Source organism: Peromyscus maniculatus, chromosome 10, assembly GCF_049852395.1.
Source record: "Peromyscus maniculatus bairdii isolate BWxNUB_F1_BW_parent chromosome 10, HU_Pman_BW_mat_3.1, whole genome shotgun sequence".
NCBI classification, from domain to species: domain Eukaryota; kingdom Metazoa; phylum Chordata; class Mammalia; order Rodentia; family Cricetidae; genus Peromyscus; species Peromyscus maniculatus.
Window position 1 is genome coordinate 59,746,606 of NC_134861.1, and position 24,180 is coordinate 59,770,785.

General features: G+C 49.3%; 1 protein-coding gene across 9 annotated transcripts in view; it reads left to right on the top strand.

The window, feature by feature from the left end:
- The window catches only part of Tbc1d1 (TBC1 domain family member 1), a 199,138-nt gene that overhangs the window by 166,418 nt on the left and 8,540 nt on the right, over positions 1-24,180 (top strand). For all 9 annotated transcript variants that reach the window (XM_006974594.4, XM_006974595.4, XM_076546328.1 and 6 more), the window contains 4 exons: positions 3,164-3,322; positions 10,349-10,593; positions 12,721-12,880; positions 18,502-18,671. In XM_006974594.4, coding sequence (XP_006974656.1) covers positions 3,164-3,322; positions 10,349-10,593; positions 12,721-12,880; positions 18,502-18,671 — 734 coding nt within the window. The remainder of the gene's footprint in view (positions 1-3,163; positions 3,323-10,348; positions 10,594-12,720; positions 12,881-18,501; positions 18,672-24,180) is intronic.

Here is a 24,180-nt window from a genome sequence, read left to right on the forward strand (position 1 = left end):
TTGAAAGATAGCAAAGTTCAGAATCCTTGAAGCGAGCAGCTGTTTTTCTCAGGATGTTATTGTGAAGTGGCCATAGCAATCAGCAGATGGGTCGGATGCAAACGCCGCTTACCTTCAGCCCTGCAATGCAGTTCCCAGAAACTTCCTCTCGAAATTAATCAGCCACAGACTGCTCCAATAAGTATGCTTATTATGCCATGTTTTAATAGCTGAAACCAAAGCAAAGTGTCCCAGCCACGTGACCACCCCATGCATACTCCTGGGTAACAACACGGTGGGCATTTCCGTGTGCGAGAGAAGTACCGTACTCATGGTCTCCTCACAGTTGGTTTCTCTACATGGAGAAACTCCCACAATGCATTTGCAGATGTCTCGGTTAAGAGGAGGTCATTTGGCACAGCCCCGTGTCCTAACTCTCGTCCTGATAAGATGAGCAGCGGGCCGTCTCCTCCTCCCCACTTCCTGACGCTTTCTGTTTTGAATGTTGGAAGTCAGTGTCCACTCTGGTTGTGGGTGGACTTTGGCTTTGCGTCTTTCTACCCTATACATTGCCAGGGTTTTGTCCTTTACAGCAGTAAGCATGTGTTACTTTTCCCATCAGTGAAAATAGTTACTCACACAGGAGCTGGGTGAACAGTCTCTTGCTTAGCCAGAATTCCCTACCTGCGGACCTTTGTGACCAGGTTTCCTCTTGAGTTAGGAGTAAAGTGGAACTGAGCCTGGGGGAAGGTGTTCCAGGACATTCTGAACAAAAGCACCGGGTCTGACTGAATGACTTCTTGCTTCCAACCTCAGACTCGGCAAATCCTGCAATATCAGAGTGTCTGGTACTCTCTGGTAACATGGCCAGTATTCTCTTCCTCCCCAAAATAAATCATGATAAGAGAAGGGGAATGGTTTAGTAATAAGAGGAAACTGGACATCTCCTAACTTGGGAAGAATTTCCAGTCTGACAGAAAGTATTTGGTGAAAAAGCCCCTCTATAAATCACTCATCATGCTGACTACGATCTACTTCACTGTTTGCTTTTAGTCAGCATTTGAAGTATTACAGATTGGCTGTGTGTGTGTGTGTGTGTGTGTGTGTGTGTGTGTGTGTACATACATCTAAGATCTGAGTAGGAACGGCAAGGAAGGAGAAAAGAGGTAGAACTCATGTAAGAAAGCAGCTGTTAGGGCATATTAGTTTCCTGTTGCTGCCACAGTGAACCACTCCAGATTCGGTGACTAAGAGAGCACATGCTAGCCAGTGAGGCGGTCCAGTGGGTAGACGTTTGCGTGCAGGCTCGATGAACTGAGTGAGTTCAGTCTCTGGAGAACCAGCTCTTGAGAATTGTCTTGTGAGTGCCACACGAGCATGGTGGTACACATGTGCCTACGCACACGCACACGCACACACACACACACACACACACACACACACACGCACGCACATGCACTCATGCGCCCAAAGTTTTTCTTTAAAATAAGTTTCAAGACCTGCACAAGTTCAGGGCACACAAAATTCCAATATTGGGAAGAGGAAGTGGACGTGGAGCCCCATCCCCAACCAACAAGGTATTTGCAGCTGAAAGCTGCTGGCCCAGGAAAACTCCAAGACAGGCCCCAGGCTCAGAAGTTGGTCAGCACAAAACAGTCTCCACAGGTTTAGAGGGTTTTGTTTGTTTTGGGTTGGTATTTTTTATCTTTTTTTTTTCTCTGATTCCAGGGGGATGTTTTACTTTGAGAGAGAGAGAGAGAGAGAGAGAGAGAGAGAGAGAGAGAACATAAAGTTAGGGAGACGAGGAGGTTCTGGGAGGAGTTGAAAGGGAAGAATATGGTCACATTACATCGTATGAAACATTTTTAAAATCTATGGAGAAAAGTGGGGAGTGACAGTGATCAGAATGTGTTGTACACATGTTCAAAAGTGTCAAATAAATTTAACTTTAAAAGTTACACACACACATTTTTTTCTCTCACAGTTCTAAGTCCCAAGTCAAGGTGTCAGCTCTATTGCACCTGGCTTTCGCAGCCTCTGTACAGCATTTCTTGACACAAATTCTCCTTCTCTGCCTCCATGGGCAACTGGCTTCCCTTTTCAAGTCAGGGGCCCTTGTCTCAAGGTACAGAGTCCAGGTTATAATCACCATCATGTCGTCCTTAGCCCTGGCTCTAGCTCCATTTGCAGAAACAAGGCCACTAGAGGTTCCGGGGACTGGGGGGGTGGGGGGGGTGTCCTCTGAGAAGCCCACTATTCAGTCACTGCTCAGAGTCATCAAGGTAATGCTGAGATAAACATTTAGAGACTGCGTAGGATGCCGTCACTTAGCTAGGCCTTCCTTACCAACATCTGTTCAGGGTTTTCTGGCCCACTCAAGATAGCTTCCTGCTGGATGGTCCCCTTTCCCTTCCTTCATCTCTAAGGTGTGGCTTGCATGAAGGAAGCTGAGAGATCTTGGTTTCTGAGATAGAAAGAGCCAGCTCTCCTTCCCTTGAGCTCCAGCTCACTTGGATTCCCTTCCTTTTCTGAGAATTTGTACCCTCCGTTCATTTCCTTAGAACATTGTGAGTTGGCTTTAGGTTGGGTGTGTCGGGGTTCCTGCCATACTCACAGGTTTGTCCTTTGCAGAGTATAACCTGGTCAGATCATAATGTGTCTTTTGACAGGTGAAAGGCCAGAGGGACAAGGCCAGAGGGAGGGGAAAGTGAGAGGTGGAAGGGATGGAGGGGGAAATACAACACATTTTCTGTTGCTTCCTGTGCGGTTAATTCATAACGGGACAGGAATGCCATTAACTGGGAGTCAGTAAAGTGCTTGTCTTGCAAGCATGAGGACCTCAGTTCTGTTCCCAGACCCCACGCCAAAGCCTGGGGGGGGGGCCGTGCATGCTTGTAATCCCAGTGCTAAGGAGGCAGAGCTAGGCAGGTTCCTGGGCTCACTGCAGCCCGGTGAGTGCCCATGTCTCTAAGTAAAGTGGATGGTGTGACTGAGGTCTTCTGGCCTGTGCGTGCGTGCGTGCGTGCGTGCGTGCGTGCGTGCGTGCGTGCCCATCCTCGCGTGCCCCTGCCCGTGTACACACACACAAACAATTTACAGCAATGAAAAAGGACACATTCATGTTTTAGCAATGATCTGAATTCTGTGTGTAAAGTCTGGTTTAACATTTTCCACTCTGTTAAAGGTGTGCCACGTCATCACCGGGGTGAGGTCTGGAAATTTCTAGCTGAGCAGTTTCTCCTCAAGCATCCATTTCCCAGTAAACAGCAGCCAAAGGATGTGCCCTACAAAGAACTCTTGAAGAAACTGACCTCCCAGCAGCATGCAATTCTCATCGACCTCGGTGAGTCTGCCCATCACCGGAGACAAGAGTTGGTGTCCCACTTGAGAAACGTGGAGAGAATGTCCAGATCATTTAGTGATCTGCCCTTGGGGTTAGCAGTTGCAATTGAGTGCCGGGACTTCTCGTTTCAAAACCCGAGAGTGGTCACAGATGCCCTCTGAGAGGGCATAAGCATCTCCCTTTTTGTGTTGGTGGCTGGCTTGTTCTGCTTGGCATGTTGTGGGGCATGGGGAAATGTAAGTGGTCATTAAGGATGTTGAGACGCACTTCTGATTTAGTTCAGTAACTCATATTTCCGGGGCATGGTTTATAGCTCACTGAAGGAGATCCTGGGAATCACACCGGCTTGGTTTAGTTTTAGAAGCATTCCCTGGACTGTGGCGTACAAACAGAACTTGTCAAAAAAAATTGTAGGAAGCTGTGTTTGCAGTTTCTTCTTGGAAAGTGGACAATGCCTTATTTCTGGAATAGCTTTTAAAACACAAAAAGGGAGCAGTGTGTTGGATGTCTTTGCAGTTACCAAGGGGAAGACCTCGCTGACTTAGAACGGAATTACATTAAACAAGAGACCCTCTGACTGTTGGTGGCTTACCAGGGATGGAGGTGGCCAGGTGCCTTCTATTCACGTTCACAAGACCTGTCTCTACTGCGGGGAGCTGGTTCCATGGCTGTAGCTCAGACATGCTGGTGGAGCATGTGGTCCTGCTTCCAGAATGCCAGTTCTGGGTGCTGAGGCCGTCCCCCCAGGTCCCCGTCTTTGCTCAGGGCACTGCAGTGGCCCCGTTCTATGAGTACTTCACTCGCTACAGCCACAGTGGAGGAGGTGAGCTGGGCTAGGCAGGAGTCAGTTTCAAGCCACGCACCTCATGTTTTCATAATGATCTTCAGGCTGCTCTGTAGTGCAGGCTTTAAGTGTCAGCTTTCACACCATTACACATCACATAGATAAGTGCACAGGGAGGTTATAGAACCTGATCAATCAAGATCTCATCAATAATCGGCTGATGAGCAGCATGACAGGCGAACTTTGGTTTGTTCTCGCCTAACCCCTAGTTCTGCTCTGAAGGATGCAGCCCTCCGCGGCTGCACTTGGACTGTGTTATGTTTCGTATGCTCTCAGCTCCAAGGACGGTGCCCGACACTGTCAGGTACTTGTATCTTTCTGCCGCGTTGGTTGTGAGGCTCTCACACACCTTCCGCAGCCTCTCTGGGAAACTGACCGTCTATCCTCAGAAGTGAGAAACCGGAGCCCCTGAGCAGTCCCCTGGTCGTGAGAGCAGAGGTTCTCCACCTACCCACTGTCATCCTGCCATCCCTAAGACTCCCAAGCCCAGCAGGTGCCATGTTGCTAAGGAGCTGCTAGGCAGGTGAAGAGTAGTGCTGAGCGGCCTGACAGGCACGGCAGGCCTCCAGCCAAAGTGACCCTGGGGATGGCGGGCTGTTTGTACATTGGCAGGTGCGGAACCGAACCAATGACGTCATTCATGTTCCTGTCATGTGAGTGAGCTGCAACCCGAAGTGGGGCAGGAGTGTGACGGGGATTGCGCACGTGGCTTCTCCTTCCTTCTCCACTCCTCCATGGCTGGGGAGGAGGAGAGGAAATGGGGGGGGATTTCTCTCCCCGTTTTGCATTTTGTTCCATTGGTTCCCTGTCTGCGTTGCCCTTACTCTTCCTGGGTGTGGTCAGCCCTCTGCCTCAGACCCATTGAATGTCATCACTTTTCTGCAGAAAGAGAATGGAGTCCAGATTGGTCACATGCCCCCACCCCCCTCCACCAGCCAGCTAGGAAGTAGTGTTTGTCTGAGTCCCAGCTCAGTGACCTCTCCCCTAGAAAACAACGCCTGATTCATATCCTCTCTGCCCCTGCTCGGCCCCACCCTCTCCCTTCTGCTCCCCAGGCCAGCTGCACCCAGCTCCCACTGTGCTGACCCTGCTCTTTCCTCACCTCTGGCCCAGTGCTCGCCTGATCTCCACTTTGGATGACCTCCAGACGTCCTCCCAAGGGCCTAAAGAACCTCTCTTTGCAGTAATCCGTGCCCCAGGTCACCTCCACCAGGCTCCTAGGACTTATCCAGGGACCCTGCCAGAATCGGCTCCTGTCCCTTTGTGAACCAGAAATCCTGGTTGCTGGCCCAGACCCATTAGTGGGGTCTGGGTGCCCTTCTGCAAGGCTCCATCTCTGCTGTGGGTCGACTTCAAGTAGGCCTGGCATGACAGGCCTCACCTCACACCAGCTGTTGTTTACCCCACACTGTATATTTGGTCTATTCTGTGTATTTTTTTTATATGTAGTAGCAGACTCTGGGCTCAGTAAAAGTATGTGGTATAGAGTGACGTCACATCCCATTTCTTCCAAAGTGGCTTTCCTATAATGGATGGAAGAAAAAGCACCATTGATGGCAAGTATTTTGGCTTTTCGTGGGTTTGTTTTCCTCTCTCTTGCTTTATTTTAAGAAAGCGGCCTTTTGCTTAAACAGCTTCTTGGAAGATTTGTTCCTTCAGAGAGTAAAGAGAGTAGACCTCATAGTTTGGTCGTGTTCTCTGGTTTATAAAACGTGATTTCAAATGTGGCCTGACTTCATCTTTGCACAGCCTGGTGTGGACTGTGCAGGCAGTGGACTGTGGAAATGATGCATGGGGCCGAGAGCTGGAGGAAGTGCCAGGACAGCTCCATGCTGCGCCCTTCATCCCTGCGCCTCCTGGCCTGTCTTCCTGGCCCTGCTTACCGCTTCCTTACATGTTGCCCCTGCCTGTCCTTTAGCACAGGCCACAGCCGGCCAGGAGAAAGGTACCCGGCGCAGCAGGTGCCCCGGGATTCTTCACCCCGTCTCCGTCTACTGGCCTGACCTCCTGATGACGAGCCTTTCTCCCCTCAGCTCTGTGGTTCTCCAGCCTGGGTGGAAAGCATGGAGAGGCATGATCCTGCCTTCTCTCTGGGGCTCCTGCTCACTTCTGAGGCTTGCTGGGGGTCCCAGGCATCCGCCCTGACACCCATCCCTGATTGCCAGCAATTATCTGTCTCTACCCGGTGACTCTGTGCAGCCTCTCCTGTGATGGGAGGGACTTGGTAGAAAGAACACAGTCCAGCCCGGGACACAGAAGCGCCATTCTGTCCCCGCAGGAGTTGGCACTGCCCTCCGCTCTCCGTGTCAGCTCCTTGCAGTCTCGTTGTTGTGGGCTGTTTCATGAGTGAGGTCGTGGCACCGTGCAGACTCTGGGACCCCATGAGTCTCTCAGTGTGCTCCAGTAGCTTTGCTGTTCTTCTCCTGAGTCAGGATCTCACTGTGTGGTCCAAGCCCAAAGTTCCCCTGCCTCAGCATCCCCATTGCATCAATTCTAGGTATGCCCCCATTTTTGACCTCATAAATGTTGTTGATGGGCTTCTTAGGGACTCTTCCTCCATGAAACCCAGGTATGCCAGGGCTACCTGTGCTGGTTGGGAGACAGGCAGAGCACATGTCCAGAAGAGTCACGTAGGCACAGGATCAGGTTAGGACTCTCATGGGTTTCTTTCCACTTAATGTGTTTTAATCAAAGGCTTCAAACCTGAGAAAGAATTTTTTCTGCTTTTTTTAGAATTCATAAAAGATGAGTAGGTTGCTAACTGAGGGTTTCAGTAAAAACCTTGATGACAAAAGACAAAAACATGCCTAGAATTTGTTATACCGCCACACTAGCCTGTCTGTCCAGTATGAGACTAGTCTCCATTCTGTGGAAGGCAGTTGAACATCCCAGTTCCAGAGTCTTAACACATTTCCTTCATCAGCAGTGCCAAGAACTATTCAGAAGAATGTGTGCTTCTGATATTACCAAGATCTCAGCGTGAACTCCCTCCGCTTGGTCATTCTAAATGTGCTCTGTGTGATGGTTAGTGTCAGTTGTCAGCTTGACAGAATCTGTAATCACTTGGGAGACTGGCCTCTGGGCATGCCCGTAGGGGATTGTCTTGATTATGACTATGTGGGAAGACCTAGCCGTCTAAGTTGTGAGTGAGGACATTCCCTAGGCAGGGGCCTCTGGGCGGTGTGAAAAGCAGGAGACAGCTGAACACCAGCATGCGCATGCGTGAGCTCACGGCTCTTCTCTGACTTGGGACATGAAGTGAGCAGCCGCCTCCAGCACCTGCTGCCTTGACTTCCCTCAGCTGGGAACTCTGAACATCCTCTCTCTCGGGTTGCTTTTGTCAGAGTTTTATCACAGCAACAGCGGGAGAAACTAAGGCAGCCTGTGACGTCACAGTGGTGAGACTGTGAATGACAAAGGGAGTAGAGAGGAGTTCCCTTTCCTTCCTCTCCTGCACCCTTCTAGTCAGGCAGTGCTCTGCCAGCCACTGCTCGGCACCCGTCTCCTCCTAGCACCTCAGGAGACCTCTGGGGTTTAGTTTTCAGTGTTGAGACTCCCACCATATCCGGGTTTAAGCTGCCAACCTGAAATCCTAGGTGGCAGGTTGGTGCCAGTGTTCACCTGCAGAGCCCCTGAGAGCTAGTCCTAGCAGTCATGCTCTCGTGGATGCTTCTGGAAGCTTAGCACAGATCTCAGACGGTGCCATCAGCTGCAATTGCAAAGGATCTTCCTGAGTGCCCAGATGTGCCGTGCCCTGTAGGAAGCACATTGGGGTGACAGGGCACATACAGAGCCTAAATCTGGTGTATTGCTCTGTCACTTTCCACTCTGTGCCTTTGACACGGGTCTCTCTCTGAACCTGGAGCTAAGCTGGTAGCCAGCAAGCCATATATATTCTGTGAAGTAAACAAAGAAAAGGCTGACTTTGTACGGATCTGTAGTTGGAAAAAGAAAGGTGGACCTCATAAATGCTAAACAGGCTTCCCAGACTCCCAGGATCCTCTGGCTATAATTGAGAAGCATGGGGTGAGAGGAATGGCAGCTACTGGGAGATGGCTCAGCATGCCTCCAAGCCTGGCAGCCCCAGTTTGGTACCCAGACCTACAAGGTTGGAAGAGAGAACAGACTCCTCCCAGTTGTCCTCTGACTGACTGCCCGTGTGACACATGCATGTTTGACTCACCGGGTAAATAAGTAAACGAATAAGTATGTTTTACATAGGGAAGAGGATTATTCATGCTGGGAGGGACTGCCGGGAGGGTGGGCTCCCGTCTGCCTGGGAACCGGTGAGGAATGGAGGGAGAGGATGCTCCCTGCTTTTGATAATCTGAGGAAAGCCATACACTCGGCCTATTCGGTACAGAAGCCCAGTGTGGCTGTTGAGTCCTTGAAATGTGATGAGCCCGAATAAGGTGTGTTATTCAAAGGAACCCACTGGAATTCAATGACATGAGAACAGAGGGTAAAATCCTTGATGTTTTCATACTGGTTATATACTGAGATGATAATACTGTATGTGCTAGGTTAAACAAAACATCTTATCCCAATTAATTCTACCTGTAAGTTTAAAAAATGTATTGTGTATGTATGTGATGCGTATGTGTGGCTAGGTGTGCCATGGTGCGTGTATGGGGATCTGAGGACAGCTTTGTCGTTCAGCTCGCTCTCCCCACCCCATGCATGGGCTTACATGCAGGTGCCTTTACCCAGGAAGAGGTAGCATAGACAAGAAGGGGACATAGAATGAAAAGTAGAAGAAGACCGTAGCTGTCTTCTTGAAACCCAAATTCAGACAAGTTTCATCAAGATGAAGTAAATGCTTTCCAGGGAAGCTGAGGACGGACCTGTGGATATGTCCTCCTGCTCTGCTGATGCCGTCCAGTAACTATGGCAGCAGGTGCTGAGGATGGACCTGTGGATATGTCCTCCTGCTCTGCTGATGCCGTCTAGTAACTATAGCAGCAGGTGCTGAGGATGGACCTGTGGATATGTCCTCCTGCTCTGCTGATGCCGTCTAGTAACTATGGCAGCAGGTGCTGAGGATGGACCTGTGGATATGTCCTCCTGCTCTGCTGATGCCGTCCAGTAACTATGGCAGCAGGTGCTGAGGATGGACCTATGGATGTGTCCCTCTGCTCTGCCATGGTTCTCACCTGTGCCCACGCTGGTCTTATGCATCTCTGTAACGTTAATGTGGCACTTTCTAGTCACTTTCCTGTTCCTTAGAAACCCTCTTCATTTATCACCAGGACATCACAAGAGGATTTGGCAGGTATCAGCAATAAAAGCCTCCTGAATGAAGCAAGGCAAAAAAAAAAAAAAAAAGTGCCACCTTTTAAACTTTAATTTCTGACAGTTTTATTCACTGTGTCTGTGCACACACTAGTGCCGAAGCACACGTGTTGAGTAGAGGACAGCTTGGAGGAGTTCGTTTTCTTCTTCCACCGTGTGGGTCCTGGAGAGGATCTCATACTCAGCTTGTCAGCTTGATGACAAGTGCCTAAGGCGCCCCTGAGAGCCCTCTGTCTTTTTTATTTTGATACCAACTTTGTGGAAATCGTGATTTTAAGACCCATTTTTATCCCCTTTTCAAAAGGTCACTGTTTTGTGTAAAGGAAAACACCTGCTTTCCCCTTGGCCTGCCTCAGCTCTCAGCCTGTGATTTAAAAGTGTAGAAGAGTCGTGTGGTGAGACCTGCTGGTGGGCAGGGTGTGTCATAGGCATTTGAATGACACGGACTAGGGCTGATGGACCGTGCCTTAGGGAGAGGTTCTGTCGTCAGGACCAGCGGCTTTCTTGGCTTTGATTGAAACACAGATATTTACTAGACTAAAGGGAATTATCAGTTATTTTATTTAAACCGCCACTCCCTGGGCATGGTGATGCACACCTTTAATCCCAGCACCTGGGAGGGAGAGGATGGGCTGCCCTCAGTGAGTTAGAGGCCAACCTGGTCTATGCAGCAAGTTCCGGGCCAGCCAGAGCTACAAACTGGGGTGTTGTTGCAAATGTTGTCCTAGAGCCCCAGCTGACCACATTCACAGAGCAGAGGCGGTACCGAAGACACTGATGTGATGACCCATCGCCTAAAGGTCTTGTTCCCTTGACCTGAAGCATGCCGCTGCTCTGGTTCTCTGGGCCTCCTGTATGCTGCACCTGACTGACCTGTGTTCTCTTTCCAGGGCGAACCTTTCCAACGCACCCGTACTTCTCTGCCCAGCTCGGAGCGGGTCAGCTGTCACTTTACAACATCCTGAAGGCTTACTCCCTTCTGGACCAGGAAGTCGGGTACTGCCAAGGTCTCAGCTTTGTGGCGGGCATTTTGCTTCTTCACATGAGTGAGGAAGAGGCGTTCAAGATGCTCAAGTTCCTGATGTTTGACATGGGGCTGCGGAAACAGTATCGGCCAGACATGATTATTTTACAGGTACCGAGCATCCCTGTGATGTAAATAAAGAGATGCTGAAGATGTGCATCGTTCCTCCTGAGGATCTAGATTCTGCTCTGCTGATGGCTGCTGATACCTCACTCTCTGTTAGGCATTGATCTGGGTGCTTCCCATAATGGCTCTCGGGATGATGCTAGTAATTGGCTCCGCTTGTAGACAAGAATATGAAGTTGGTCCAGGGCACACAGCTAGCCGGTGGCAGAGGTGGAATTGAAATCCAGGCTTGTGTGGCTCCAGGACCTTAACTCCTGTCCCTTCCCGTAGCTTCCTAGCAATGTAGCTGGTGCCTGCAAGCCTGTGGCCTGCTCTGTCCTCTGCCTGGGATCCTCTCTGCCTCCCCACCCCATCATACAGGGTCCAGCTCTACTGTCATGTACTGTATCACAGAAGCTCTATGCTGACCCTAGACATACCATTTCAGGCTATCTTGTCTCATGCCTTCAGGACAACACATTTCCTGCCATAAATCACCCCAGTTATTTACTTCCTACGTCTCAGGTCCTGATTTCCTTAGTGAAAGGAGGAGATTGTGTCAGGTTGTGCCCCTGGTTTCTAGCAGTGCCTAGAATGGAATAGAAACCCTGTCAGTATTTGATGAATGAACAAGTTTATCCGGAGAAAACCAAGCTGGGCTTGGTGCTGTAAGCCCCAGTTTTAGGAGGCAGGAGAATCCAAAGTTCTCGGCTATCCTGGCCTATACACATGAGTTTAGTCTGAGCTACGTAGTGAGGCCCTGTCTTAAAAAACAAAAGTCTAGGGATGTAGCTCAGTGGTTGAGGGTTTTCCTAACATACGGTGAGGTCCTGGGTTCTAGCCCCAGCGTCCAGGCAGAGAGGGAGGGAGGGAGGAAGAGAAGGAAGGAGAGAGATCAACACAGTAGTGTGTCTAGCTTGACCAGCACTGGGTTTGCTGCTTTCCAGAGGTGGAGAAAGCTCTGTGCCCTGATCTGTGGGCGTGTCCCTAAGCATCACTTAACTGTTGGGGGACATGTTCATTAGTTCATTTCCCAAGAGGATTCCAGAACTTGGGGCTTTAGGATGTACCATTGGGGCTAAGGACTTGGTTTGAAACACCAGTGTGTGTTACTGAAAGTCCGTTTGGCTCTTGCTGTAAGTGTGAACCCTGTGAACATGAACCTCACAAAGGGAAGCCACCCACTGTGAGACTGGCCAGTCAGGCTCCTCCTCCACCGTCTTGATGTGTGGCCCCTCTCACCAGAATGGATTGGTTCGGCTTTTTGGCACTCAGCCTGCTCTACGAACTTTTTCATGCTTCGGCAGAATTAGGCTTTTCTCTTCAGAAGCCATGGTGGGTGCTGAAGAAAACTTACGGTCTAAGTTGTATTTCACTTTCCTAGTTTCCGGTGTACATCTCCAACCCAGAGCATCTTGTCCGATTCCGGCCTTCTCTGAGTTATTTTGTATTTAGGCCCAGACATGAGATGCTATGTGGACCTGTGTGAGCCACAGGCTACACAGAACTGGGGTGAGCTTCCTGCCAGAGCCGTAGAATTCTCTGAAGAAGTGACCTTTGACCCCAGAGTAGACCTTTAGCTTGAAAAGGTTTTTTTATTCATCTTAAGGCAAACATTCTTAAGTTGACCAGAATCTGGGTTTGTTAATAAACCTAAAGGAACTGGTTTGATGGAATGATTCTGGGAGTCCAGTGAGAACTGGCTGCTGAGCGCAGACAGTGGACTCACTCTCTGGAACCGTGATGAGGGTGACCTTGGTTCACTGCTACCTAGCAGGAGCTTTTTGTTTCAGATTCCCCTTGGTTGGAGTTTCTCTAAGAATGTGTATGTGTAAGGGAATTTTTGAGATGCTTTCATAGGCAGGCATTTCGGTCTCTTAGCCAGGGAGCTCAAGGGGGCAGCGAAGGAAGCAGAGCAGACCCAGCATGATCGCTCAGACCCAGCAAGAGGTCAGTGGGCCTCTTCCACTGACCCGTGAGAGCCTGTTCCCTGGAAGCTGTGTTAGTCACTGAAGTCAGTGGATCCTCCCCTCCCCCTCCCACCCCACCCCCCCACCCCCGTGAGATAAGTCCATACGTGTAGTATGTACATAGTACATAGTTCCCAGCCCCTGTGGATGTGTGTTCCTACAGATCCAGATGTACCAGCTGTCACGGCTCCTCCACGATTACCACAGAGATCTCTACAACCACCTGGAAGAGCAGGAGATCGGCCCCAGCCTCTACGCGGCTCCCTGGTTTCTCACCGTGTTCGCCTCACAGTTCCCACTCGGCTTTGTAGCCAGGGTCTTCGGTGAGCTTCCTCCGTGTGTCTGCCAGCCAGCCTTCTGTCATTGAGCAGCATCTGTCGTCATCCTGTGGTAGAATGCTTGGTTCTCTAACTGTCTAGTCAGGCTTGGGTGCTAGGAGTCCTTATCTTGTGAGTGTAGGTCTGATCCTGCTCCACACGGCCTTCCCTCCCATTAGTCACCTCTGACTCTCAAGCACATGTAATCTCCTACTTTCAAAGATTTTATTTTTAGAACCAGGGAGGATAGTGTGTGTGTGTGTGTGTGTGTGTGTGTGTGTGTGTGTGTGTGTGTGTGTACATACATGTATGTATGTGTGCTTATGCATACTCATGCATGTGGCAGCCAGAGGTTGGTGACAGATGTCTTCCATTACCTCTCCCCACATTATTTTTGAGACAGTGTCCCTCATTGACACCCCAGAGAAACTCCCGTCTCTCCCTCTCCAGAACGGGGATTATAGGCTTGCGCCCTGATAGCCTATTTTCATACGGGCACTAGGTTCCAAACCCAGCTCCTCATGCTTACATGGTAAGGGCTTACATCTCTCCAGCCCCTTGGAGAGGATCTTAAGGGACTGTTCAGAAGCGTCGATTGTACACTACTTGGCATAAACTTTGAATAGACATCTTACAAGTCTAGATTCTAAAAGTGCTAAAACTTGCTTTTAGGTTTTTTATTTATTTTTACTTAATGTATATATGTATGTGCCTGTGTGAGTGTATGCCATGTGTGTGAATATCCAAGAGGTCAGAAGAGGGTATCACATCCTTTGGAGCTGGAGTTACAGGTAATAATGTCAAGTGCCTGACCTGGGGGCTCAGAATTGAACCCAGGTCCTCTGGGAGAGCAGCAAGCTCTCTCAACCACTGAGCCAGCTCTCCAGCCCATAACACTTGTCTTTCTCTCCCCTCCCAGCAGAATGCTGGACTGTTTATTACCTTTTTTTTCCTCTGTCTGTCCACAAGAACCTTTGAAGACTTTCCCTCTAGGACAGGAATCTGTATTCTTAAAATGCTCATGACTGCTCTTTGCATAACTCTTTCCCCAAAGTGATTATTATTTTCTTGCTTGGGGGCGGGGTGGGGGAGGGCGGAAACCACTAAGGAAGATGGATAGTAAAAGCTATCTTACGGTTCAGCAGATTGTGAGATTTCATGATGTTTAGGCCATATGTAAAACATAAAAGCCTCAAAACTGGGCGCTTGCTGTACTGACAGAGGAGTTACAGGATGTGTCTCTAGCTGTGGGCTTTGGTCGTTCTTCAGCAGCTTCTGAGGTTTGGTTTCCTCTACCTTGGAAGTAGGAAAAAGAGCCCACTCCCACCCCCCACACTCTCTCTCTTACTCCTTTCTTTAGCTCTGTGGGTCATGTGAGGACTAGAACTGAGCAGGGGGCAGGGAGAGCTGAGATTCAGAGACAGTCTGGAAACAGCTGAGAAGCCGAATTCCATGGTTTGTGGTAGAAATTCTGCCAAGGGGGCTGAACTGACCACAGACTCAGCCACAGGGGATGAGTGAGGCATTCCTGCCCAGGGCCAAGCAGGAGCCACCACCTGCAGAGAAAGAGTTCCGGGCTTTAGGAGAGCAATCTTAGGCTGTGTGAGCTGAGGAAGAGCAGGAAAAACACGTAGCCTCCTCCCTGGAGATGAGAGCCTTTCTGCTGCCGGGTAATTTGGAGCTCTGTGCAACACGTTCTCGTGACTTCAGTTCTAATAATAAAAGCTGAAGCCAGTTCAGGCAGGATGTTTTTCTCTAAAGGAGTGATGAGTCTTCGAGTTTTATATACAGTGTGCCTGAAGATGCCAATGTCTGCAAAATTCCTGGGTCCTGCAGCTCTGTGCTGTACTAGGGGGTTCTTGTCTGACTCACGATCTCAGTAGTCCGTCTCAGCTGGCCAGTCCCCCTGAAAAGATAGTTTTCAAAACCATTTCCATTTACAGCAGTGGTGAGCAGGCTGCTTGTCGAGCTTCACACTGGTCAATAGTTAAGTTGCATAGTCCATGCCATTCAGGCTCTCGAGTCTTCTGCCCTGTGACCTTTTCCATTATAAGCCTTTAAGTCTAAATAAATGGTAAAGCAAATGAACCTTGTTGATAATTCTCTATTTTATACATGAGTAGAAGATTTCCAGTTTGCGAGCTCATCAAGATGACTCAGCAGTTAGCTAAGGGTTTTTGCCACCCAACCTGATGAGAAGTTCAGTCCCCAGAGCCCACACGGAGGAAGGAGAAAACAGTCCTGCAAGTTATCTGACTTCCCCATGAGTAGTACCATGGCACACATGCAAACACATTCAATAGATAAACAAATCAGTGCAGTCAGAGTCCCAGCTAGCACCAGCATAGCTCCGTATTAATTAATAGAAGGGCATGTTCCATGAGAGGGCAGCTGCCGTCAGTGTTGACACTTGACCTCATGGTGCCCATCCTGGCCTAGATGTCAGTCCTCTGTCAGGACCACATGGTCCGTATAGTGCCAGTCTGAGTGTAACAGGGACCTTGAAAGAAGCACTTGCTCTCATTCCGAAGAGATGGCGTCTGAGGTTAAATGAACATGCTGCTCCTGCAGGGGACCCAAATTCAGCTCCCAGCACCCACGTCAGGCAGCTCACAGCCACCTGTAATTCCGGCTCCAGCGGATCCGACGCCCTCTTCTGGCCTTCTGAAGAACCTGTACACACATGCACACACCCACACACAGGCACATATGTATAAGGTAAAATAAATCTAAAAGAAAGGAAGAAAGAAAAATGCTTGCTCTCTTCACCTTATGACCACATTTGCCTTTGGGAAAAATGGAAGCTGGCCTGCTGGAGGAAGCAGCTGCAGAGTTGGGCTCCTGTTTCCTCTAGAATGTCCTGCTGAGGAGATAAAGTGGAGAGCATAAAGCTGAGGGCTTGACACAAGGCACAGAAGCCTTAGGATGAAAATAGAGTAAGAAATGAGAGTTGTCCTATGGCCAGGGACCCATTGCTCCACAAGCAGTGTAACGCAGTAGCAACAGTGTGTTTGTAAAATCTGAACAGTGCCTGAACAGTGATTGTCACATTTGTGATAGGAAGGTAAAGGCTGCATGACCACAGGATTGCAGCCTCCTAGGAGAAAGTTCGGGGGAGGGTGGGGTTGCCCTGGACAGAGTCATGTGGCTGGAAGAGCAATTTTGAATGAGGTCACCAAGGGAAATTACACTTGCAGATCATGGGGTTGTCAATAGTGGTCCCAGGTGTGATGGAGCCCAGGGCCAGGGCTGTAGGGAAAGTAGTTATTTGTATTGCTCTCAGCAAATTCTGTCCAGCGTGGTGGGATCAGCTGAACTTAAGGTGCCCTCTATTTCCTCCCTATTTCTGAATGCCTTGAACATGGAGAGAAGAAAGGGAAGAGGGAAATGGACAGCTGGGCCAGAGCTCGGCCCCCGCAGGACCTCCCCACCCACCCAGCCGCCAGCTTGCCTGCTTTCCAAGGACAGTTGCTGTTGTTTTTAATTCCCAAATGCAGATGTGTGAGAATGGGAAAATGAACAAAACAGAAATAGTGGGTCTGGATTATAGATAACATCTTTTTACAGTCTTAAAAATCAGGTTTAAACGTTTTTCAGAGTACGTAGAACTTTATCATTTTGTTTGGTGTTACAAAACTTTTCTGTTTAAAATACATCCTGTAAGAGCTGGAGAGAAGGCTTAGCAGTGAAGAGAACTTCCTGCCCTTCAGAAGACCCGAGTTCAGTTCCCAGCACCCGCGTCAGGCAGCTTACAGACACCTGTAGCTCGGCTGCAGCGGATCTGATGCCCTCTTCTGGCACACACACACACACACACACACACACACACACACACACACACACACACACACACACACACAAATAAATAAAAATAAATCTTGTAGAGCTAATTCGCCATCTTCTTATTTTCTCCAGTGGTGAGACTTACATAATGTCAGGACTCTCCACTGACATTGCCTTGCACTCAGATCTTGAAGTTAGTGTCTGAGCCTCACCAACCAGCCCTAAGAAGGAAGCAGGTCATCCCATTGTTGGCCACCCTGAGCCCTGAGCAGGTGTGGTGCCTTTGTTTCCCAGCACAGGCCATCCTAGTTGCCATCAACTCCATGCACATGGCCAATGACTTGGTAAATGTCCCAAGGCCTCTTGAGAGCTAGCCTGCTGAGTAGGGCCTATAGACCAGTCATCGTCCTCCTGTGCCTCAGTTTCCCACCTGTGCGGCAGTGTCCAGCCTTGGTGTTCCAGTTTGTGAGCAGCTTTCACATGCTGTCATTCGGACCCGCATGGAGAGGCATCTCGGGGACTCTTCTCTGGGGTGCTTTGGCTTGCCTCGATTTCTGTGGTTGGACAGTTGCCGTTTCTTCACTGTTTCCACCGTGTCGCAGCCAGGGGTGGCGTGGGGGTATCAGAGGAGGAGAGACGGAGATTGGTTGGCCCAGTTGGGTGTATTTATACTTTTGTTTTCACTTTTGTCTTTTTTTTTTTTTAAACTTGATTCCAGTCACTAGGTCAAACTTGGCTGAGTTGAGTCACCCAGTAACCAGTGTTCCTGTCTGTGTTTTAGCCCCAGGACACTGGTTCTCATTCTGTACTGGCTCCAGTTCCTGGAGAGAAGGGGAGACCTTGGGGACAGCGGCTCAGCTGTTGTCTTTCCTGCTTGCCGGCCTGGTCCTACTGTATAAATTCAGTATAGGAATTGCTGTGGTTTGCCAGCCATCGCGAGAAAACACAACAAGAACTGGAGAGTTAGCCTCAGCCACCATGAAACTCCCCAGACAGAAGAACGGCTCTTGGCTCCGTTATTAGGATGAAGTTCGGTGTGCCTTTGAAATTTTGTAGGCCTGTGAAAAGCTTTAAGCATCTTTTGAATCCATCTTTTTATTTCAAAATATAATTTCTTGTCTTCAAGAGTCTTTTGGCTTTGCTCATTGAAAATATGTTTTAGTGGCTGGAGAGATGGCTCAGTGGTCACAAGCTCTTGTTACCCAGTCAAGAGGCCCAGAGTAACTAGCTGGGTATCCCATACATGCTTGTAACCCTAGCCCTGAGTGGGACCGGGATAGGAGGATCCTTCATGCTGGCTGCCAGCCTAGACAGGACATGAGCCTTGGGTTCAGCAAGAGACCCTTCCTCAAAGGAATATGTAGGGAGTGGAGGACACATGATACCCTTTTCTGCCCTCTGAGTGCACATGAGTGTATAGATATGCACACTCCACATGTGTGTGCGCGCACACACACACAAAATAAATAAAAGCTGTATTTTTAAACATCTTTTGGCAACTCCTTTAAAATCTAGAGCATTCATGGAAAAAATCATAAACTAATAAAACTTTTTTCAACTTTTGACATTCTTTTGAATTTAATTGTTTTTTCAGAGTAGAAAAATTTTTATCTGAACTTATGACAAAAACTTAAGTTATATATTTATCTGTTGGTTTTAATTATCATTTGCAGTATTGTCTTGACAACTCTGTCTGAAATGTCTCTTTTTAAAAGTAAACAAAATTTGTAACTTGGGCTTACATTTCCTACCCTTCTACTCTGTGGTGTGAGGAATAGAAAAAGAAAACGTTATTTCATCAGGAACTGGCCAGGACTTAACTCTGACTTTCTGTGTCTTCTTAGATATGATCTTTCTTCAGGGATCAGAGGTCATATTTAAAGTGGCTTTAAGTCTTTTGGGAAGCCATAAGCCCTTGATTCTGCAGCACGAGAATCTGGAAACCATAGTGGACTTCATAAAGAACACACTCCCTAATCTGGGCTTAGTGCAGATGGAGAAGACCATCAATCAGGTAAGGACCGCCCCAGGCCTTCCAAGTGCCTGCGGGGGGGTGGGGGTGGGGGGTGGGGGGGGTGGGGGTGGGTCTGGAGTATCACTTTCTGAGAGGAGCTGGTTCTGACCACTTTGTGTGATCACAGATGTGCATCAAAAGACGAAACATATGACTGGGTGTGCATGTTGTATGTGTTAATGACAAAAGGCAGCGGGAAGCCAAGTGTGCTAACAAGGACAAGTTATCAGTAGTTCATGTCATGTAAGAGGCTTCCCTCCTTGTCATTTGTCCTTCTGAAATGCATACATCTGTAAGGTACCAGATTTGTGAAAATGAATGTTTTGATTTTTCCTCTCATTGGCACTAGTTGCAATGTTCAGAAAATGACTTTCCTGTAATCAATAGGAGGTTGATTTCATGAATCTGCTCCATGTCATTCTTTTGCTCTTCTGTTGTTACTGTTGGAAAGTTTTGGCATCTCTAGCTTCCATATGCAAGAGAACTATTACTCTAAAGTGGTGGACGTTTTGAGTAGAATTAGCTGAGAATTACTAGAGCAGATCATGAATGGTTTGGGCTAGGTGTAGAAGCCAATATCCGTTCTATAGAACAGAGACTTTTCCGGTAATGACTGCTGATGAGGAAGGATTGAGATACTTAGGGGTGCGAGAGTCACCACCAGAAGTGTCCAGAGTCTGTGTGGCTGAGTGTATTGATGAGACGTCTCTACAGGAACAGTTCCAACAGACTATGTCATAATTAGGAGGGGGCTGTTACATTGCCTTCCATGATTGGAGCCTGGGTGGTTTAATGGCCATCTTCGTACCTTTGAGCCAGAGAATCTGCTAGCTCTTCAGTTCCTAAAGCCAGAGGTCTCCGGGAAAGCAGTGGTGCAGTCCTGGTCACAGCGGAAGGTCTACAATCCTCCTGAAGAACTGTGGGTTGACGGCGGAAGCAGCTAGAGTCTGGGGTCTGTAGTGGTGGCACCAGCAGTAGCCACCGTCGCCCAGGAGCAGTGGAACTTGGCTTGCTTGCCGGCTGCTTCTCCCCCACACCCTACCCCGACCCCTCTTTGGTAGGGTCTCACTGTGTAGCCCTGGAGGCCTTGGAGTTCACTTATGTAGACCAGGCATCATGAGGTCATGACAGCTGCTAGGCTTAAAGGCTTCCTCCTCTTGCTTTTGTGTGACGGACCCCGCCTCTTGGATGGTCCTGCTCACATAGGACTTCCTCCCGGGGTTGTTCTGCCACACACCAGTCTTCTCCAGAAATACCCGCACAGACACACCCAGAGCCTGGCTCCACTCATCACCCAGCATCTCTCAGTCCACTCGCATTAACAAGCAAAGTAAAGCATCACACAGAATGTACTGGAAGGGGTTTCATCGTGAATCACACTGCAGAGTCAGCAGTCAGCTCTCCTAAGCCTAGAACATGTTCTGTAGATATAATCTAGATAAGTCACTTAAACACAGATGATGAAATGAAGCTTCTTTTTTTTTAAGTAAATACTTACGTAAGGATTTGATCCTTCTTTAGATAGCTCAGCACAGTCCAGTGAATCGCAGCCAGACGCAGTCTCTGCGATTCTCACCCGCTCTTCTTCTACCTCAGGGGTTAAGTACTGAAACAGGTACAGATCTGGCCAGGGAGAGGGAGGGCTTCCTGTCGCTCGTGACCTTGCATCTCTGCACACTGCACAGGCCGATGGTGGTGAGGAGTTCTTCTTGTCCACCGTGCACTCACCTCTGGCTAACTGGACGGCTCCAGTTCTCACCTGCCTGGCACGGTGGCTCAGTGTGGCCCGCTGTGGATGGCTGGGTCTTCTTTTCTGCCAGGTCCTAAGGAATCTGAACCTACACATGACCTGATGCAGTCAGGACCACATTCCTGAGGACAGAGAGCGGCTAATTGGCTGGCCTGCCCTCACTCCGCTGCTGCCGAGGGGAGAGGTGAGGTTTGGGGTACATCTCCCCTCAGAGTGCTTCAGCAGCTGCCCACACCACATCTTAATACAGGACTAACTCTCAATTCTCTCCATTTCTGATGTTTGCACTAATCTACTCTCCCCTTACAGTTTTTGTTGCATAGACTTAATGTCTCACAGCCTGAGGTAAACCCAGAGTCTTGGCTGCCTAGATTGAATCTGTGTCCTGTGAGTGCTGACTTAGCCTTGTCCCAAGGCAGGTCATTGGTCCACCTCCTGAGTATACAGCCTCGGGGAAAGGGGAAATACTGTTTGTTTGTTTGTCTGTCTGTCGTCCCGCCCCCCTCGCCGCCTTTCTGTGAAGAACTGTACTCACTGGGAGCACCACACACCTTACACATCAGGTACCCTTTCAGTATTAGAAGCTTAGGATTCTCCACACAGAAAGACAACAGTCTGTATCTGTGTACCTGAGTTGGTTCAGGCAACTGCTCTGAACTTAACATGCAGTACTTAGCCAGACTCCTTAGCAGATCTAGGTCATGGCATTCCAGTTTCCATTTTCAATGAGATTAGGCAGGCACAGCACCCCATATGCAATGGCAAAGCCTAAGTGGGGGAGACCTCGGGGTGCTGGGTATTCAGTGTTGGAGCTCACATAGTTTCGTCCATCTGGGCCTAGAAGAATGAGATGATTCTGGATGGCCAGCATTTTGTGTGGAGGTTAGATAAGCGCTGTTTCAGATTTTCAGAAGGCCTCTGCTGCATTTACCCAGCTCCGCCTCTGCAGCAGGTAAAGGGATGACGTAGCCATGTTACAATAGACCGTTAGAAAGGCAGGCTGTAGTTGGCTGAGCCACATGCCAGAGGCACGGGAGAAGGGAACAGAGAGTAGTTAATTCCAGTGCCAGAGGTGTTCAGCGTTGTGCTGAGGTCGTGAGGGTGTGGGCTGGGTGAAATGGACATCTGGAACCCAGCTTTCATTCCAGGAATAGTCGTGACAGAAGACGGGTAAGAGGGCAGGCAGCTAGCTTCCTGCCCTCCTCCTGCTCGTGTTTCGGTATGGAACCTGACCTCTGAGAACTCAGGCCTCCGCCCCTTCCCCTCGAGAGGGTATGTAAGTCTTGAACAGAGACTGGAGAGCAGGTCTGAGGTGTGCAGCAGATCACTCAGCGGCCCCAGGATCTCCCAGCTTCAGACCTGGGAAGTCCTCATGGTGGAAGAATGATGGATGCAGCTATTGGATAAGACAGAGCATGTAGCCTGTGTAAGGGGAGCCGTAGTGGGAGGGCGGGATACCCTCTCTGACGGTTTAACCTTGTTTCATTAGATGCCCTTTGTGGACTCCTTGGGCAGCTGGGACCCAGCAGGCTCCTGGATGAGTGTCTGGGTACGGTACGTACAGGGTTCCAGAGCCCTGGCTTAGTTGGGACATGCTGGGAGCAGCATCGGAGGCATCTCCAAGGTTGACTGTCCGGGACAGAAGAGCTAGGGTCTCCAAAGCCAGTCGCCTTCCTCAGTGTGGCCTTGTGCTCTCCACAATTGACGATGCAGTAGGCCATAAGCATCTTCTGACCCAGAAAGGGGCCCTCTGGGAATTATCAGTGCTAAAGAGTGTTGCAAGGCCAGAGTGACAGTCATACTCCAGTGAGTACTCTTGACTCTGAAGCCTTGATTCAGGTCACAGCGGGAGACGTCAGCGTCAGCGGGCTGCTTTGAGAGGCAGGTCTGCAGCCTCTGCAGCCTGGCTCAGTCTTTGCACCGCTGTCCCAGACCAGCACTGTCAGGTCCTGTGAGGACTTGTTAGAAGTGGAATTTTGGGCCCCACCCAGCCCTGCCGACTCAGGAATCCGAAGGTTTATGAGATCCACGAGACTGCTTGGAAGCTGTGCCGTGAGCAGCGTTCTTGAAGAAGTTCCCAGTTGTCCCTGACCTTGTGGGGCAGAATCCAGTCTTGACAAAGTCCCTGTGTTCCTCCGGAGAAGGTACTGCCCAGGGTGGCCCCTGTGCCCTTCCGTGCATGAGCCACTGCACTGGCCGAAATGAGTCGTTTGTAAAAGGACAGTCAGGAGTTGCCTCATCAGGAGGGTGGAGTGCCTCGGGGACAAGTGTCTTCTCACCACTGCCACGTGTTGTGATAATCGCAATCAGATTGACTTTCAGTTAGCTTTATTATCATTTTTAAATCGACTATAGACAGTGTGCCCCTTTGTTCCAGATACCCAGGCAGCCTGCTCTACTGTCCTGCCCTAATAGCCACTGAGACCCACAGACTGGGGAAGGGCCTAGAAGTTAGGAACGTCCCAAGTATGTCGCTGGTTCTGCAAGCCGCCAGTCAGGGCCTGAGTTACACCACGTTGAGAGACTGCAGAGGAACATTGAGACTTGAGTAGCAAATGAGCCAAGAACATAAACACACAGGGAGAGCCATCCAGCAGACACATGTCTGGGGAAGTATTTAGCTTCATGCGTAATTTAAATTTCTGCATAGCGTATAGTGCCTTGCCCTGCTGGATTAACAAACTGACTCTAATACCAGTATGCAGTGCCAAGGGCATGCAGCATCTGGCCCGTGAGTACACGCTGGTGGCACTCTACCTTGATTGTTCCTGCATGGGAAGTGGTTTGGCAATAGGCATCACACGCCAGTAAAACATTCAGACCCTTCTGGTGCCGTAACCCCAACTATTGTAATGCGTCCTTAGGAACTGCTCCAGAACACCAGGAAGGCCCTGTGTGGAAGGAAATTTTCTTGGAGTTGTCATGTGTAATAACAAAAAATTGGAAGTACCAAGATGTCCAACATTTATTTTGGTGGTTATGGGGAACATGGCACCACATGAGAAAGCCCTTAGAACATAAACTTAAGTGAAAAAGTTTCTGGGATGGAATATTTGATGTTAGTTCTGTTTACGGTTAGAAGAATGTGCTTGTGATGGTGAAGCTGATGGAAGCCGTACTGGTGACTTTTATTTTCCTGCTTCCTACATTAGTGCTTTAGTGCTTTGGTAACTTTCTGACAAAACACCGAACATAAGGAAATGAATAACTCCTGCTTTGACAAACAGAAGAAAACGCTCTTTTCAGCACTAAAATTCAGGAGCTTTCCTGAAAACCTTGGAGAAACCGAGACAGGCAGGGTAGTGGAGGGCACGAGGTCCCTGGTGTTCAAAGATCAAGTGACATCCGAGAATACCCAGAAGAAAGAAGACCAGGGCTGGTCCTTGCAGCTTCGTGGAGTGAGCATGCTCAGAGAATGGGTTATCGAGGGCTCGGTGGGGAGGAGCTATGTTTGTCCAAGAAGTGAGTCGCCCCCCCCCCCCACATGTTGATTTTTCCAGTTGACACAATGTATATTCCTCTTTTCAGCTCATTGATTGGGCTTCTCTGAGATTCCACCATGGAATCAGGCCTTAACCTTAGACCTTCCTGCTTTTGGTTTTTCCTTTTTTGCTAAGAACTGGTCCCATCAGTCGGCCTCTTGTGCTTTCTAGGTATGTAAGACTAAAAGGCCCTCCCTGCCGTCCCTTTATTCCTCAACCCCTTGCCCAAGGCATTGGCCCCAGAGTCGTACATGTTATTCAGGGAGCAGGGCTCTCG